Below are 16,676 nucleotides of genomic sequence, written 5' to 3'. Positions count from 1 at the left end.
ATAACTGTGCTCAGAAAGCTAACCCCCTCCTGATCCAGCAAGGTCTTGTTCTCCTTTTGCTTTGCGGGTACAGATGACCTCAGAACTAAAATATTGGTCTAACCTAAGCTAAGCTAAGCTGCCTTGAGCACAACCTAACCATGTACACACCAAGTCCTTGCCGCAGCCTGGGGTCATCCTGCAGAATAAAATTGCTTTCAGAACCTGCAGAGATGTGCAAATGTCCTTCATTTGTTTGGGAGCTGCTGCCAGTTTCTTGTCAGGTTGAGGCAAGAAATTGAGCTGCTGATGCAAGAAGGAAAGACTTTCAGAGGGAAAAAAATGTAAGAGGAATTTACACTTAAAGAGGAAAGTTGGGTGCCAAGGTAGGGATCTTTCAAAAAGGGAACAGAGTACCTCATGACCAAGAGCAAGCACTGTGGGTAGAAGGGAAGCATCAGCTCTGGATGGAGCTAACCAGAGGCAGCTGGACAGGCCAGCACCATCCTGCCATGTTAAGTGTGGGAATGCTGGTCCAGGCCTTGAGAGGTAACTGGAAGAGTGGACAAGGAAATCAGGGACACCAGCACTGCAGGGTGGGGATGTCTGGGGCAGGTGCAAGAGCTGAGGCAGCCTGGCATGGAATCATGGAATTGTTTCTGTTGGAACAGAGCTATAAGATCACGGAGTACAACCGCTCCCTAACTCTACCCAGGCTGGTGCTGAACCATGTCCCTCAGCACTGCATCTCTGCCTCTTCTAAACACCTCCAGGGTGGGGATTCAACCACCTCCCTGGGGAGCCTGTTCCAGTGTTTGAGAACCCTTTTGGTGAAGAAGTTTCTTCTAATATCCATCCTGAACCTCCCCTGGTGCAACTTGAGGCCATTTCCTCTGGGATCCAACCTAACCAGCAACACTTCCAAGGATGGGGCGCATCCACCAGTGCTTCACACAACCACACCAGCCCTAAGGGAGGTAAGCTCTGCAAGTGCCTGGTGGGTCCAGCATCCCTTAGGCAGGTATGTCTCCTTGCTCAGGAAAGGACCTGCATAATCCACCTCTTTTGCCCCAGGTTCACCACCCCCAGCGTGATGCCCACCCCCTGTGTGCAGTGTGGCTGTGGCAGGCAGACACAAGGCAGCAAAGTCTGGCTCCAGGGTTTATTGCAGCTGATTTCTCCCACCGTGGGTAGCAGAGCTGTGGGGTGTGCGGGGCCCGGGGAGGCAGCAGGGCCTGGGCAAAGCAGGGACGCACGGATGGCACAGGGAGGGGAACTTGCACTGCCTCCCCCTCCCCAGCACAGGAGTAGGTGCACCCACCCCGAGCCAGCGCCTGCGTCCCATGCCAGCCGGCACTGCGGCACTGGGCAAAGCTGCTCCACGTGCCCAGGGCTCTGAGCCCCAGAGCTGGTGACAGTGCAGGAGCTGAGGGTGGCACGGGAGGTGCGGCGGGGCTGGCACAGGGCCGTCGGCAGGCACAGGAACGGGGCACTGAGCTGGGGGCGGCGGCGCTCCCACAAGCTCCCGGGGGGCTGGGCGCTGCGGCACGGTCAGCACACGTCGGTGGGTTTGACCAGGATGAGGGAGGAGGAGCAGTCGCCGTTGTCGCAGAAGCCTGGCCACAGGATGTGGTTCTTGGCATTGAGCAGGACGTTCTGGCACTTGTCGTACCACCAGCCCCCGTAGTAGTTGGCGCAGTTCCCACTGTACTGGTCCTGGTCCTTGTCGGTGGTGCTGAACTTCATGTTGTCGTGTATGCCTCCCTTCTTGGGGTGGTAGCCGGTCAGATAGTCGTCCCCGTCCCCAGAAAAGCGGCCCAGCCTCAGCGGGTACCCGCTGGCCTCGCTCTCCACCCTGAAGATGTCGTACTCGGCGGAGTGAGTGACGTTGGCTTTGTTGCGCACCACGAAGCGAGCCTTGTAGGTGCCCTGCTGGGTCAGCAGGTGCAGGTACTCGGTGCCCAGCCAGTGATCGCCCTGCACGTTCCCAAAGCCGTACTTGTAGGTGCTCCAGGACTGCTTCCAGTTGAGCTCAGTGTCATAAGAGTTTCTCTGGACAACGGTCCAGCCCTTGCCTTCGGTGTCCATGTCGCACCAGACCACGCGCGGAGGGGATCCTGCCGGCTGGATGACGTAGACCCCGCTGGGGCTGTTCTTGCGGAGACGACTGCAGTCTGCGGGGAACCCTGAGGCTGCAGCAGTGGCAAACACAGGTTGAGGTGGGAGAGAGAAAGATTGTGTCAGACTGTCAGGGCAACTACCCCAGGAGAGCTGAGGGCTCAGGACAAAAAGGGCTGGGCTTATCTGTGGTCTACTCCACAATGGAGAGTGGATCGTGCTCTGGCTTATCCACAGGGCAACCCCAAGGCTTTAAGACAGAGGCCCTGGTAAAAGCCCTAGATCTATTTCTCACAACTTGCTGTTTAATTTAGAGCCTTCTAATGCCTTCCCCTCGAAGAAAAGATGGGACAAAGTTCTTCCAGATGACAGTGATATTCTCCAAGTCCATCTAGCCTTCAGACAAGGGCCTTGATACACTCAGCTGCAGCTGTCTCAAGGATCAGAAGTGTCCAGTGCCCCACTGGATCAGAATAGGAATGAAAATGTTTGTTTTCCCTGGGGGTCATGGTATTGCAAAGGAAGGTAAGGTCTACCTTGTTCTCATAGGGATCTCAGCATGATCTGATGTGCCTTAAACTAATTTGTTGTTTAATTTGCCTTTGTGCCTGATGAGGGAAGTTTTGCTGTGGCTAATTCCAATTCAGCCCAGGAAATGCCATTTTTTCACTGGCACCCAGGTCTTGCAGGGAGTGCAACTCCCTCTTGCAACCCTGCTTGTAACTCTCCTAATCCAAAAAGAGATAAAGAAAAAAAATGATGGTGGGGAGGGATATCTCCCAGAACTGAAGTCTGAAAAGACACAAGCCCTGCAGAGCAATCCTGACAAGTTGCAGTGTTTCGGGAGAAACTCCTTGGTTTCAGCACAGAGCCACCAAGGGGGTGAGGACAACTTGACAGGTGACCCCACGAGCCACGGCCCAGGGGGTTGTGGGTGTGAGGAGTTCTTGTGTTGTGTGTCAGCCCGGGTGGATGCTGGCCTTCCTAGCACTTAGCAGACCTGAGAGTCTGAGCTAGGGAGACACTTCCCTGCTCTGCATCTTGGTGCCCTTGGTGCCCACCCATCCCATACTCACCACTCCGAGGGCTGGCAGTGGGTGGTGCCGGGCCAGCGCTTGCGCAGAGGAGAAGCGTTGCCACCACTGTGGATAGGAGAACAAGGTCCCCACGAAGAAAACTCGTTCCAGCCTGGAGCCCTGGGGAGGAAAGGGTCCATCACCATCAGAATCCCTGGGCAGACCCCTGGACTAGGGAAGCCAGAGCCATGGACTGCAGGCAGGAGCTGCAGCTTTGGGGTAGGCTCTGCCCATGTAGGGGTGAAGTAAGGTGAGAAATGGCTTTGTCACCTTCCTGGTCACCTCTTTCCCTGCACCAGACAGAAACCTGCAGATCTGTTCTCAGAATTTACAACTCAAGAGTAGCTAAGAGAGGACAATAACATGGCTAGATCTGGGAGGAGTAGTTTGCCAGGGAGGAGAGTTCACAAGAAACAGCTGTTTTTGGAGTAACCACACATAAGCTACTCCAGCCCAATGACAGCTAGTGGGAAACTAGACCCAAAGAATAGGTCCTATAGCACAGATACCAGCTCCCAAGCAGACAGGAGGAAGTCTCCTGAGCCCACACAGTGGCACAAGCTCTCTGTGCTGGTCACCAGCACACCCCTACACCCTGCACTAGCTCAGTGACTGGAGGAGATGCCATCCTGCCTGGGGAAGAGCCCCTGTGCAAGCAGATGCCACATGCATTGGTCAGGAAGACCTCGAAATTAGGGTCTCCACCTTAACCTCCCTTGATAGGGCATAGGTAGCCTGGGGAAAGCGTAGGCTGGCACCAAGCATGTGTGTTGTTTGGTGCTTTGGTCTTGCATCCCTTCTGCTAGCAGGGTGCCTGGCAGTGTGCATCATCCAGGTAAGATGAGGGCTGCTGTCCTGACCATCATCTCCTGCCTTTGTGTACTCACCCCAGTCAGGTCTTGTTTGAGCCCAGCACCACACATGAATGAAGTGTGCTGCTGGGAAGATCACTCACCCATCACAGCAGCACGGCTGAGCGGAGAGCAGGAACCCAGTAGTGTACCCTCCCATGCTGAGCTTTCCATGGTGACTTTATAGGCACTGCACACACCCACTTGTGTTCACACTTGTTGTTTGTTGAGGCAGAAGGAGGCACTTGCAGATTGTGACTCAAGCAGATTTTGGATCCCATGACAGCACAACTAAAGCCCCTGAGGTGGGGGAGGGAGGGAGAGAGGGCTGCCCTCCCAGAGAAGTACAAAATAATCCCCTCCATGATGAGGGATTTCAATTATTGACTCTCCCAGCTACACAAACACTACAGTGAATTGCCCCGTGGAAAGCTGAGATCAAACTGAAGTGGGGAGAGCTTTTTAAGGATATACACACAGAAACTAGCAAAGGAGGAGAGATTAGACTTCCCATGTGCCCAGTTCCAAAGTTGACCCTAGAAAGATGGGGACAGGTCCTCAAGAGACATGCCCACTTGCTAACTCTCCACTGGCAGGTCTCAGGATCAATGAGTTCAGTCACTGAGCTGAAGCCAGGGTCTAGCAGCAAGAAGTCACTGCATGCAGTGTCCCCTGGCACCCCAATCTGCATGCTCTCAGTATAGGGCAAGGGCTCCAGGTAACAAATAGGTGACTGTGGGTCCCTTTTTCACTCTCCTTCTGTTCTGATGAGACCCTCTAGATCCCCCAGACAGCCTCAGAAATGTCAGTCAGGGCTTGCTCCCTTTTGCAGCAGCAAAACTCTCTCAGGACACACTGTTTGGGAGTGTCAGAAGGTGCAGACAGCTCCACCACTTTGTCCAGCCAGTTTAAATAGCACAAAGTTATGGTCATTCTACTTTCTTCTCCTGAAATGGTTTCAGTAGCCTACTGACTATCTCAAATGTTCCAGTGGATGCTGTCTTCAAAGTTATCAAACAAAGGTTTCCTGAATCACACTGATATGAGACCTCCTTTAAGAAGACAGCTGGAGAGGACTTCTGAGCTTGTACAGGTTGGAAGCAAAGTTAAAGATGACAACCAGTGGTTGCACTCCAGACAGGCAAAGCAGAGAGCACCATGCAAGACTCAAGGGAAAAGAAGAAAGGCATGACCAAGGTCTCTGGGAGCAACAAAGGCTGGCTGTTCACCCTGGGCAAGGATGTACCCAAGGAGAAATGACCTTCTTGGTGGGCTTCATGCTGCTGGGTCTGAGCACTGGCAAAGCTGAGTGTTGGCAACCACTCCAGGCAAGGCAAGAAGTCAGCTGGGTCAGATGGACTGGTTGGTCCATGGACAGGCTGCCCAGGAAGATGGTTGAGCTACCACCCCTGGAGGTGTTTAAAAGACACATAGATGTGGTTTAGTGGTGGATGTGGCAGTGCTGGGCTAATGGTTGGACTCAATGGTCTTAAAGGTCTCTTCCAACCTAAATGATTTTCTGATTCTAAGATCCTGCACAAAAGGACATGGTGCAGGGCTGGAGATAAGCTACAACATGGATGTGAGCAGTGCATCCAAGAAAGAAGTTATCTACAGTGTAGGTCTAAAGTCCATCCAGAAAACAAAGCCAGAGAGGGAGCTGGAGACCACTACACATGCAGGTGAGGACTGAAGGCCCAGGGCTGAGCTGAAACAGGGCTCATGGGACTGGTCACCTACTGGTGCTCTCAGGACCATGACAGTAGCAGTTAATCCTGAAAGAACAAACCACATGGAGCTGGCTGGCTGTACACAGGAGCCTCCATGACCAGACCAGGCAGCCACCGTGCAAGTCAACAGCCTGTGACAAAAGCATGCCTGCTGGCCACCACAAGGCAGATGTTGGAGCGCAGGAGTCCTTTGTACTCAGAATGCTGCAGATACTAATCCCTTGGCATTTTCTGTAAGAAATCCACAGTACAAACACTCCTGGTAGCAGAGAGGGGCTTGAAGTGAGACCATTTTACATCAGAGTCACGTCATGGTTCCCCAAACTCCCTTGTGACCGCTCCAAGGACCACGGCGCCAGGGGAGACCGCAGTGCACGTTGTGCAAGAGCACCATGGTGGTGGCACGTCAGGAGGCAGCTGGAGTGGCACTTTTTGAAGCTCAGCGCCCAATTTGCCAGGAACACTGGAGTACCTCTTCCCTGAAGGGTCTAATGGGGTCCCCAGTGGCTCTTGGGCTTGATGACTGCTCTGGGAAGAGAGATTTGTGCCTGATGTTTGATTTCCATCCAGGAGGGGAAATGTCACCTGGATATTTACGTGGGAGCTGAAATGTACAGAGGTGCCCAGAGGATGCCAGTCCCTGGGGAAGCCCTGCCAGGGCAGGGGGGCAGCGCAGGTGGTTGTTTTAAAGCATTGGCTTAATGGCCCCAAATTATTTGCTTTGCCTCTGAAGAAAGCTCTTCAGCCCTGTGAGACACAGCCCCCATTGTCCCAGGACACGTCACTTGATGGTGAAGAGCAAACACACCGCAAACCACCAGTCCTGGTGCCAACTGGTGGACAAGTGTGGTGGTTTGGGTCTCGTGCCTCCACCCCCTCTCCTGTGAGCCCCTATAACTGTCAGCCTGGACACTCCTCTAGCCAGGTCAAAACTGCTCAGCCTCCCGCTCCGCAGGGTCCCTGCAGAGAAGACATGGGTGAGTGTGGGATGGGATGGGAGGGGACAGCACCATGGTTTGTGCTCAGTGGGCATCCCAGCACTTCATCTTCTGCAGGGCTGCCTTCTCCCCACAGCCCAGCCATCCCAGCACAAAGTCCGTCACATCATGGACTGTGCTAGGAACTGGAGCAGGAGTCTCTGTGTTCTGCTCTTCCCAGGCTGTGTCAGGGTAGGCCTGGGGTGCCAGACAGCCCATCTTACAGACCTCATCTTTTCTGTAGGGTTTTCAGCTGTCCAAGGAAGGTATAAAATACCCTAGAACAGAGAATGGTTTTTTTCAGATGGTCTTGTGTAAGGAGTGACATTGAACAGGTATCTGGAGGTTTGATGCTTGAAAGCACACTGCTGCCCCCAGAATGCCCAGGAGAGGCTGATCCTCTTCTCTGCATCTCCTTCCTCCTCAGACCTTTCATGACCACTCCTGGGGGAATGAGCCAGCAGTAGAGGGAGTGTTGCTTCTCTGGTGGCTTTGAAGAAGAGTTGCCTTTAAACCTGTCTCTAAATAACAGTATATGAAGACAGCAAATGTTACACAGGAATTGAGAAGCTGTTTAGTTGGACTGAAGTGTGGCTAAAAGACCTTTGTTGTCAAACTTTAACCAGCACAGATGACTGGGGCAGCTCCAAGAGCTCCCAGAAAGGGTTGCTTGTCTCCAGGGTGGCTGCAATAGCTCACAGTGGTTCCAGGCTGGCATTATTGATCATTTTCCATCACAAGGAATGATGTCAAACCCAGGTATCCCAGGGCAGGGGAAAAGGTTTGGCTCTGCCCCTTTTCAGCAGTGGAAGGACCACACTGATAGAGCCAGGGTGAGCTACATGTATTGTATCAAGAGCAGATTTCCCCACGGGTGTCTCCACAATGCCTCCCTTTTTAGGAACCATGATTAACTTTCTGCTCTTATTTAGCTTTAATACTGAGAAAAGTGTGCTGCTTTCATGCTGCTTTCATGCAGAGCAGAGAAACACACACAGCCCTGCCTGGAGCTTGTTGCCAGGCAGACTTCTGGGTTCTTAGTACCCACAAACCTGAACTGGAGGAAGGTGTGGTCTGAGCTTATGTCAGTGTGCCACGGGAGAGTGATGGGAGCTGGGAGGAAAGGGGTTTCCTCACCCTGTGCTCACCCTGCTTGTTATCTCCAGCCCAGAGGCTTGTTTTCTGCAGAGGTTTCTGATGACAGTCACTTGGGTTTGGAGAAGGTTTTCACACATTTTCTGTCTCAAAACCCACTATTAGCAGGTGCCACCACTGATGACAGCTGCAAATGAGTATATCACAGGCAGCTAAAGAGGCTTATGGCTCCAAGAGGGAGCTCTGCACATAAATAATTTCATTTCCCTCTTTAACTCTGTGAGTAAAGGAGTCAAATGAGATTCATGGCTCTCTAACTAAAGAGCTGCATCTCCTTTTCTTTATCCAATCTCTTCCAATTTCAGCTGCTCAGCGCCTTTGTCTCCTGCTTTTTACCTGCCTGCTGACCCTGGCAGCATCTTTTCCTGACATTTACATCAGAAACTTGCACCTCCTCAATGGCACCATGGATGAAATTATGAATGCTCCCCCAGAGACCACCCAGCCTGGTAAGTTTGCCTACAAACAGGAATATCACCTGGAGAAGATCATGTTCTCCCAGCAGGCGTTTGCCATGTGCACTCTCAACACTCACTCCCCTCTCCTCTGTCCTTGTTCATTCAGATGATGGCGACGAACACGTTCGACGGGCCAGAGATGTTGCCCCACGCCGCCCAGCAGCCCATGGTAAGTCTCTTCTCAAGGACTACACCTGCTTGTAAAGTTTCACCACTGCTGGGCTCAGGAAGAGCTCTCAGCCACCTTTGGCCACATACTACGTGTGCACTGGTTCCTCCCAAGACAAAAATGTTGATTTTTCTAGTAGAGGTGCCACAGCTCATAATCTCGAGGGGACTCTGTTACCAGCCATGGCCTGGACTCAGTAGCTGAGGATCTTTAGCATGGAGAACTTTCCACCTAAAGATCCAAACTGGAAAGTGGTGATTCTGGACACAGTGGCTGAGGATCTTTAGCATGGAGAACTTTCCAGCTAAAGATCCAGAGTGGAAAGTGGTGATTCATTGATGGCCTTTGGGAAGTAGTGATTGGTTGTTTTCCTATTTTCACGGAATAGTTGATGAGAAGAATGGGTAAGGCAGGGACTGACTGTGCTACTGAATGGACTGAGTCAACATTAGCCCATAGGACCACAAGATAGGTCCTGTCTGGGTAGGAATAACTAGTAGCAGAGGTACTAGAAGAGGAGTAAGTCCCTTCCCAGAAGTGTGTAGGTGCATTCAGCTGTTTGTTGTATCAGGTGCTGACACTCTGGAGCACATGAAGGCCATAATTAAATCAAACAAGTCAGGAAGTCTCTGAAGAGCTACTTTGGTAAGCCCAGAGAAAAGCAATGGATTTTCCCCATTGAGATCTCAAGGGCTGATTTAATTATTAGCAATGTGGATGTCTTGATCATGCTGTCTCCAGGGGTTCTGAGATTACTTACAAAGCTGCAAAGCCTCACAAAGCTCTAAAGCCTCCATGCTGTAAGCAAATAGCTTTAATGACCCAGATTTGCATTTGTCTGTGTGGTGACACATCACCTGCGTGCTACAGGCAAATCCCCACAGCACTGCAATCCCAAACCTAGCCTGGGTGCATTGGGTACTGGGTGAAGGCAATGTGTGGCTTGGTCTCACCAGGCCAAGACATTTTGGCAGTGTGTCCCTGTCAGTCTGAATCTTGTCTTGGGAAGATATGAAGCCCAACTCTTACACTGATCATTTCAACATCTTGATTTACTCCTGTGAACACATGGTGGGAATACAGCCCAAGGAGGAATGTGCAAAAGGACATAGGCACAAAAGAAAGACCATGTGCTTCCAGTGTCATTTTGTGTGGGATTTAATAACCATCTCTGTTTCCAGCCCCAGGCTGGCCCAAGGACTGCAGCGAGATGCCTGCCGGCAGCCGCAGCGGTGTCTACATCATCCAGCCAAAAGGGCTCCACCACCTCGTGGTCTACTGTGAAATGAATGTGACCAGTGGGGGCTGGACAGTCATCCAGAGGAACCAGAAGGACACACCAGTCACCTGGGCTGAGTCCTGGAGCACCTACAAATTCGGCTTTGGGAGCGTGCGCAGCGAGTACTGGCTGGGCACTGAGTACATCCATCAGATTGCCAAGCAGAAGGTCTACCAGGTCAGGTTTGTCATCCAGGACTCCACAGACAACATCAATTTCGCAGACTACAACCTGTTCAGCGTGGAGGATGAGAACCACGGCTACCGGCTGAGGCTGGGCTCCTACTCAGGGACGGCGGGGGACGCCATGACCTCAGACAATCCCAACACCATGCATGACAACATGAAATTCTCCACAAAGGATCGGGATCAGGACAATTACAGTAAGAACTGTGCCTACAGCTACGAGGGTGGGTGGTGGTACTCCTCATGTTACGCTGTGAGGCTGAATTTCAAGGGTGGCATGACATGGGGCAACCTCTGCAAAGGCAACTGCAAATCCTCCCTTATCCTCATCAAACCAGCTTCTTATTGTTAGTGCTTCTTCTCCCCTCCTGTCCACACTGGACACTCTGCAAAGGCTCTGCGTGGCCAAAGAGCTTGAGCCTTTCTGGAGCAGAGAGAAGAGCCCAAGGGCAGTAGGGTTTTAGTGAAATGCCACTTTCCAGTCCCTCTCTGAGTGCAGGCTCCCCCTCTTTTCCCCTGTGCTTGCCAATGATTCCTTGTTGTTATGTTCATAATCAAGAATAAAACAATCACTTGTGAAATTCGTGGATTCCACGTGTACCTTCCCTGGGAGAGGGCCACACTCAGCCCTGGAGGGACATTTCATCAGCTGTCCTCAGGGGCCTCCAGAACTCACAGCAAGCAAAGCAGCAGCGGTGGCATAGCACAGGACAGGTGCAGGGAGGTGCAGGATGCACAGAGCAGGGCGCAAGGAAGGATGCACACAGCAGGGTGCAGGGTGTACAGAGTGGGGTGCAATGCAGGATGCACACAGCAGCATGCAGAGCAGGTGAGGCACACAGCAGAAAGCAAGATGCAGTGCTGGATGCACACTGTGGGCTGCAACACAAATTGCGCTTAGTGAGATGCATTGCAGGAGGTACAGAGTGGGGCACAGGGTAGGTGCAGCGAGGATCGGTGCGGGATGAAGAGAGCCGGGAGGAGGATACACCCAGCGGGGCGCAGCGGATGATGCAGACCCGCGGTGGGATGCAGGATGCACAGAGCGGGAGCAGGGCGCAGCCAGTGAGGCGCATTCAGGCTGCACACGCCGCGGGGAGCAGGAAGCACAGAGCGGGTGCGGCGCAGGCTGTACACGGGGAAAGCGGCACGGCCTGAGGGTCAGTGCCGCTTTCCCCCCGCTCCGCAGCCGGGGCCGTGCGGTGCAGACCCGCAGCGCCTTGCTTTCAGCTGTGGCTCCTTTAAGACCGGCGGCGGCGGCGGGCGCGCGGCAGGGGCGGGCACGGGGCGCGCGCCGCTCCCGGTCGGCGGCGGCGGCGGCGCGGGAGGGGTCTCGACCCCATCCCCGCCCGTGCCCCAGCCCATGTCCCGGCCCCCGCCGCCGCCGCCGCCCGGTTCCCCGCGGCGCTTCGGGGCGCTCAGCACCGCGCAGCTCCGCACCCTGCTGCAGGACGAGTCCCGGCTGCAGCGCGCTGCCCGCCTCACCAGGAAGGTACGGCCGGGGCGGGGGTGAACGGGGGGATGGTGTGGTGCTGAGGGTCCGTGTCCCGCAGCCGACAAAACCGAGCCAAGCCCTGCAGCGCTCGTCCTTTCCTGCTGGGCAGGATGGAGCCGCCCGCAGCGAGGATGGGCTTCAGCCGCCGGTCCCTGCGCGTCGGTCTCGCCTCGGTACCTGCAATCCCGCCCGCCGAGCCCGGGGGGCGTCTGGAGGTGAAGCAGAACCCACCGGGTGGGGTGAAGCGGCCGCGGGGAAGCGTCAGCTTAGGGCGTCCTGGCTGGCGGCTGCCCCGGGGCTCCTCGGGCTTTGGGCGGCCATCCCCTTCCTGGCAGCCCCGGGCCACCAAAACCCAGAGCAGGGCTACAGCTGGCCCGAAACTAGGAGAGACTGAGAGGCTCCGGCCCGGCTCTGTGCTCTCCCCACCTGGCTTGGTTCCCCGTAGCTGCAGGAACGAGGTCAGGTTGTTTCAGTCGTTCTCAGCCCGATTCAAGCATCTTCCCCTGGGGCTCGCCAAGCACAGCCCGGCACCAGGCTCTCCTCTGCCAGGGTGCACATGCCTGTGCAGGGAGAAGAGGTGCAGGTCTCTCTCTGACATCCTGGTGAGCTAAGGAGGCCTCTTCTCTGCAAAGGGGGCTAAAAGGGCAGCCGTGAGGTTTGCCCCTTTCAGGGTAAGGTGCCCTGTGCTGTGGGCACAGCCATTGCACCCCGTCCTCCAGGAAACACTCCCTTTGGAGGCAGAGCAGAGGGATGGAGAGGTTTGGCCCTGGATGGAGATGGACCCTCTCCCAGCAAGCTGCCAGCTGTGACTGGTTCTGCCCACTCCTCCCAGTGCTGACACATCCCACCCCTATTCCCATCCTCCCAGTTTCAGAGTCTGCAGCTGGAGCGGGAGATGTGTTTGGCTTCAAACTGCACCCTGGCCAGGGTGAACCTGTCCCTGCGCCCACGGCTGGAGGACGGGAAGGCTTCCCTAGCCATCAAGTACCAGGAGCTGCGGGAGATACGAGAGGCCTGTTGGGACAAGCAGCAGCGCCTGGGTGAGTGGGATGCAGCCGAAGGGACAAGGCAGAGCCCAGTGTGGCCAGAATACTTCATGTTAATGTGAGGGCCTGAGTGAGCTCAGCATTCTTGAACCTGCCCCAGGGAAAGGTCCCAGTCTTGATCAGGAGCAGTCGGAGGTGATGGACTGCAACACAGCCAGCCCTCAGCTGGCATTAATGCTATGGTGGGATGCAGGCCGTGGTGTGCAGGTGGCTCTAGGGATGTGTTTCAGCTTGAGGAGGCTGGAAGCTGATGCTTCGGGGTAGGTAAGATGGCAGCCCCAGCAGGTTTGTTGGCAACCACATCCTCTCCCAACAGAGACACATCTGGAGAAGTGGAGCCCACAGAGTGCCCTGGACCAGATCCAAGCCAAGCTCGATGCTTCTGAGGCGGAGTCAGAGGTGAGTCAGGCCAGACCCCTGTGCTGCTGCCCCCTTCTTGCCTGGGTCCTGGACTTCTCTTCATGCCTTCCTGTGTGCCAGGCTCTGGAGAAGAGTCCAGGGGATCCTCAGACATCTGGGCTGCTGTGGTCCCATGTCTCTCTTGGCTTGATGCTGTCCCACTGCCCACCCCACAGGCACAGATAACTCAGTTCCTGGCCCAGGACCTGCCCCTCGATTCCTTTCTGGAGTCCTTCTGCCAGAGCCGCACACGCTCCCACATCTGCCGGACACAGCTGGAGAAACTGCAGGAGCTGCTGCAGAAGGACCAGGTGGGCAGGGACTCTGTGGGCCCCTCGGGGCACCCAGGTGCCCAGGCTAGCCCAGCACCAGCCCGTCTCGCCCCGCTGCGGAGCGCAGTAGCCCCCAAAGCCTTTGATCTCTCCTACGGCTTTGTGCCTGCCTTTCTTATCCCTTCGGAGGCCGTTGTGCCCTTTGCCGTGCCAGCTGCGCCTCCCAAACACCATCTCCCAGCCCTGGAACAGCAGCCAGCATCTCCCAGCTCTGAGATCCCCAGCCCAGGCTCACCCCTGCGCCACGCCGGCCATGCCACCCCCCTCAGCCCCCAGCTCGTCCGCAGGCAGCAGCGGCCGCAGCACCAGAAGCAAGAGGCTCCACACCGGTAGCAGGGCAGGGATGGGCATCTCCCCTCTGCTCCCTGAGGCTGTGCAGGAACCCCCTGTATAGGGAGCATGTGGGCTGGGTGTGTGGTGAAGGCGCAGCTCCAAGGGGCTGTGGTGTCTGTGGGGCAGGCACAGGGGTGGGTGCTTACAGGGGGGTGGAGGTGTGTAGTTGGGGGGGGGGGGGGGGATAGGGTCTCCTGCACTTGGGAAGCTGCTGGGGGGAGGTCTCTGCATCCACACCAGGAGGAATAGTGACAGGAGGGGCAGGGGGGTGGTTTGTAGGGCTGTCAGTGGGCTCAGTTGGGTGGGAGATAGCAGGGGAAAGCCCAGGAGCACTGAGTGCCATGTGCTTTCTAAATAAAGGCTCTTACATGCTTGGTGTTACCCCTTGGCTCTGGTTGTGAACACAGGGATGGGATAGGCAAGGAAGTGGTTGTGGGGGACAGCTGCCAGGCTTGGAGATGGCTGGCAGTCAAGGAGGGTCCTTCTGTCTGTTGGCTCCTGCACTTGGTTCAGCCCAGTGAGTGTGCATTTACCCCTAGAGATTATCTCCCAGCAGTTTGGCCCTGTACACGGTGAAGACTTCTGGTAAGAAGAGATACCTCGTGCCAGAGCCAAATCTTCACCCCTCCATGAAGGGTTATACCCCACAGCCACCCCAACAGCTAGTCTCCTTGGCCTGTGTGAAGCCCTGCAGTGGATTTGGTAACCATTCCCCATTCACCCTCTTGCACTGACTTGAGCTACCACTGGAAAAGGCAGCAGGAGGCCTGAGCTCACCCTGGGTGTTTATCCCAGACTGCTCTGCTGCTTTCCCTAATTCCAGGCAGTGGATGGTGAGACAAGGCTGGGGGTGAAGAACCTGGTTCCTGCACTTACACTCCAAGAAGGCCAGGCAAGGAGCTGGCCCTGACAGCTCATGGCCTCCCTGTTCCATCCAGACCTGGCTTTTTGGAAGCCAACCTGGGTAAGCAGCAGCCCCCAGCCCTAAAGGACCCAGGGAGGGAAGGTGTGTCCCCAGCACAGGCAGCTTCCAGGAGACCTTTTGAGCCAAAACCCAGAGCTGGAGCCAGGGTGGTGCTAGGGTGCCCCAGCTGGGCCCCACTGTGTGACAGGCACTGTGCAGGCAGCAGGGCTGTTAGAGGAAACCCATATTAACAATTAACTCAATTAACAGAGGAGTCGCTGGAGGGGATGTTGGTGAAGGGAGGGGGAGCTGCTTCCACCTCCACAGGTGCTGCCAACCATGTAACTCTGCTGTGAGGGGGGGTGTGTGGGTAGGGCTACTGAGGGCCCAGCAGCAGCAGGACTGGAGTGCAGATTTCTTCCCACAGACCCCAGGTCAGGAGAGGGTTGAGGCTGTCCCAAGTGCAGTAGTGCCACAGGCACCTTACAAGGGCTGCACTCACTTGGTTAAAGGGAAGCCACAAGAATTCCAGTTGCTCTTGGCAGTTCTCCATCAGGGAAACAACTAGGGAAAGACAAGAATGTGATGGCAGTATTGCCACAAGACAAAGGGACAGAACCTGGTGTGCTGGGAGCTGGCAGTGCATCTGTGCATTTGGACAAGCTCCAGCCACTCTGTGCCCACGCTCCTCAAGTCCTTCCTGGAGCAGAGGGGCATTCAGGCCTGACCAGGGCAAAGGTGGCACTGGGGAAAAAAATACATTGTGCCACCCCAGAAGTGGCAGACTGCATGCCCCAAAGCATCCCTCCATCCTCTGCATGCCATGCTTCTTCCCCTCCTCTGTGCAAAGTCAGCACAACGACGCTGCCTGCAGCATGTGAGCAGAGAGCACAGCAACCCCCTTGTCACAGGCAGCACTGAAAGGGTCTCCAGAAGGCAGCAGTGAGGTCCAGGGTGGCCCAGGGAGGCTGTGCTACCCATTCCCCACCGACTGCAGGCAGCATGCCCACCCTTCCCAGTATGGCCTCAGGGAAACAAGAACACCCTTCCCACCCTCTTCCTCCACCTGGTCACTGTGGAACACCAGCCTGTGCCCTACCCTCCATTTTCCAAGGAGGATTTACCACCCAAGCCCACCAAAGAAAGAGGTTTCATTTCATCACCAGTTTATGGTTGGATATCTTTAATGTTCAAGATACATCATGGAGACCTGAGGAAGAAAAGGAAGAACCAGCAATACGAACTGCCCAACCCCCCCACTGCAAGGCACATGCATTAACCCAGGCTGGGTGCCTGGCTCACCCCCCAATTTCAGCCAGGCACCAGTCAGAGCAGGACTTAGCCCAGCTGGCTTGCTGGAGCAGCTCTTTCCCTCTCCCAGTGTTATGGGGCAGTACTGCAGCACACCAGCTAGCCTGATCCTCCTGCTCCACACTGCACCCTACCAGACCCTTTCTCTGCCAGGAAGCTGGCTCAGGGCTGGGTATGGAGCCTGCCTCTGGGAACAAGCCACAGGCCCACAGAGATTTAAGATCAATCCAGAGGACATCTGTGTTTGGCAGGGCTGCCTCAAAAACCTGCAAGCCATCACACCACGAATTAGGCAGGTGTTCCCTAGTACCCACTGCTTCCCACAGACATCCCTAGCTTTTCCAGCCTGGAAGAGAACACTTCCTGCCAAATTCTTCCAGAGAAGCTGACAAGTTTTTCAAGTGACTTGGTTTATAGCCTGCAAATGCAACAGCATGTGACACAGAGCCACAACTCAGGAGGCTTCCTGCTCTTCACATGCTGACATTTCAGCACTATAATCCCACACAGAGATGGACTAGCAGCCAGAGAGGATCCTGGAAAGCTTTCTCTGCCCATGGGCTGTTTGCTCCAGACACAGCAGCCTCAAGTCTGCAGCTGGAAGTGTTACAGAAAAGGCAGAAAGCTCTCCCATACTGCATGCACCCTACACCAGCAGACAGGGCACTGCCTGCCACACTTCTGGCTCAGGCTCATCCCTGGAGAGCAGAGGGCATTTAATCTTAACATTCTTTTGTTGGGAGAAAACATAACCAGGATTCACTGCTGTGAGAGGTGAGGGCTTGGCTCCTGTGCACACTGCTGCCAGCCAGGCCCAGCAAATCCAGTGCAAAGTAAAGCAGATGAGTCTTTGGCACGCTCAAGAGTTCAATGCCATGA

The 16,676-nt window shown here is 55.1% G+C and overlaps 3 protein-coding genes across 4 annotated transcripts; 2 read left to right on the top strand and 1 right to left on the bottom strand.

The window, feature by feature from the left end:
• Positions 1-1,530: 1,530 nt before the first annotated feature.
• LOC104302873 (fibrinogen-like protein 1-like protein) lies at positions 1,531-4,132 on the bottom strand. Its single transcript, XM_054166996.1, has 3 exons — positions 4,129-4,132; positions 3,174-3,293; positions 1,531-2,171 (listed from the first exon to the last, which is right to left on the bottom strand). The coding sequence occupies exons 1-3, from the start codon at positions 4,130-4,132 to the stop codon at positions 1,531-1,533; spliced, it is 765 nt and encodes a 254-aa protein (XP_054022971.1).
• A 1,468-nt stretch (positions 4,133-5,600) lies between these two features.
• On the top strand, positions 5,601-10,329 carry LOC104302874 (VPS37D subunit of ESCRT-I). The gene is made up of 4 exons (XM_054166995.1): positions 5,601-5,706; positions 8,192-8,335; positions 8,451-8,513; positions 9,695-10,329. Exons 1-4 carry the CDS (start codon positions 5,601-5,603, stop codon positions 10,327-10,329), a joined length of 948 nt encoding a protein of 315 aa, XP_054022970.1.
• Positions 10,330-11,253: 924 nt separating this feature from the next.
• On the top strand, positions 11,254-13,715 carry VPS37D (VPS37D subunit of ESCRT-I). 2 transcript variants are annotated; one of them, XM_054166677.1, is made up of 5 exons: positions 11,261-11,469; positions 12,341-12,512; positions 12,835-12,917; positions 13,094-13,228; positions 13,379-13,715. In XM_054166677.1, exons 1-5 carry the CDS (start codon positions 11,341-11,343, stop codon positions 13,580-13,582), a joined length of 723 nt encoding a protein of 240 aa, XP_054022652.1. In that variant the 5' UTR covers positions 11,261-11,340; the 3' UTR covers positions 13,583-13,715. The 2 variants fall into 2 exon arrangements, with proteins under 2 accessions (XP_054022653.1, XP_054022652.1); XM_054166678.1 differs by having other exon boundaries at positions 11,254-11,469; positions 13,094-13,715.
• Positions 13,716-16,676: the final 2,961 nt, after the last annotated feature.

The sequence above is a fragment of the Dryobates pubescens genome, chromosome 13 (assembly GCF_014839835.1).
Source record: "Dryobates pubescens isolate bDryPub1 chromosome 13, bDryPub1.pri, whole genome shotgun sequence".
NCBI lineage: Eukaryota > Metazoa > Chordata > Aves > Piciformes > Picidae > Dryobates > Dryobates pubescens.
The sequence above is the reverse complement of the archived record's forward strand: the minus strand, read 5'-3'. Positions and strand labels throughout refer to the sequence as shown.

Excerpts from the sequence above, each read along its gene's own strand:
- VPS37D (XM_054166678.1), top strand. The coding sequence starts at position 11,341 with ATGTCCCGGCCCCCGCCGCCGCCGCCGCCCGGTTCCCCGCGGCGCTTC. Across the intron at positions 12,513-12,834 it reads GGACAAGCAGCAGCGCCTGG|AGACACATCTGGAGAAGTGG; the intron begins GTGAGTGGGATG and ends CTCTCCCAACAG. Across the intron at positions 12,918-13,093 it reads CTTCTGAGGCGGAGTCAGAG|GCACAGATAACTCAGTTCCT; the intron begins GTGAGTCAGGCC and ends CCCACCCCACAG.
- LOC104302873 (XM_054166996.1), bottom strand. Across the intron at positions 2,172-3,173 it reads CACTGCCAGCCCTCGGAGTG|CCTCAGGGTTCCCCGCAGAC; the intron begins GTGAGTATGGGA and ends CCACTGCTGCAG.
- LOC104302874 (XM_054166995.1), top strand. The coding sequence starts at position 5,601 with ATGGATGTGAGCAGTGCATCCAAGAAAGAAGTTATCTACAGTGTAGGT. Across the intron at positions 5,707-8,191 it reads GGAGACCACTACACATGCAG|CTGCTCAGCGCCTTTGTCTC; the intron begins GTGAGGACTGAA and ends TTCCAATTTCAG. Across the intron at positions 8,514-9,694 it reads ACGCCGCCCAGCAGCCCATG|CCCCAGGCTGGCCCAAGGAC; the intron begins GTAAGTCTCTTC and ends CTCTGTTTCCAG.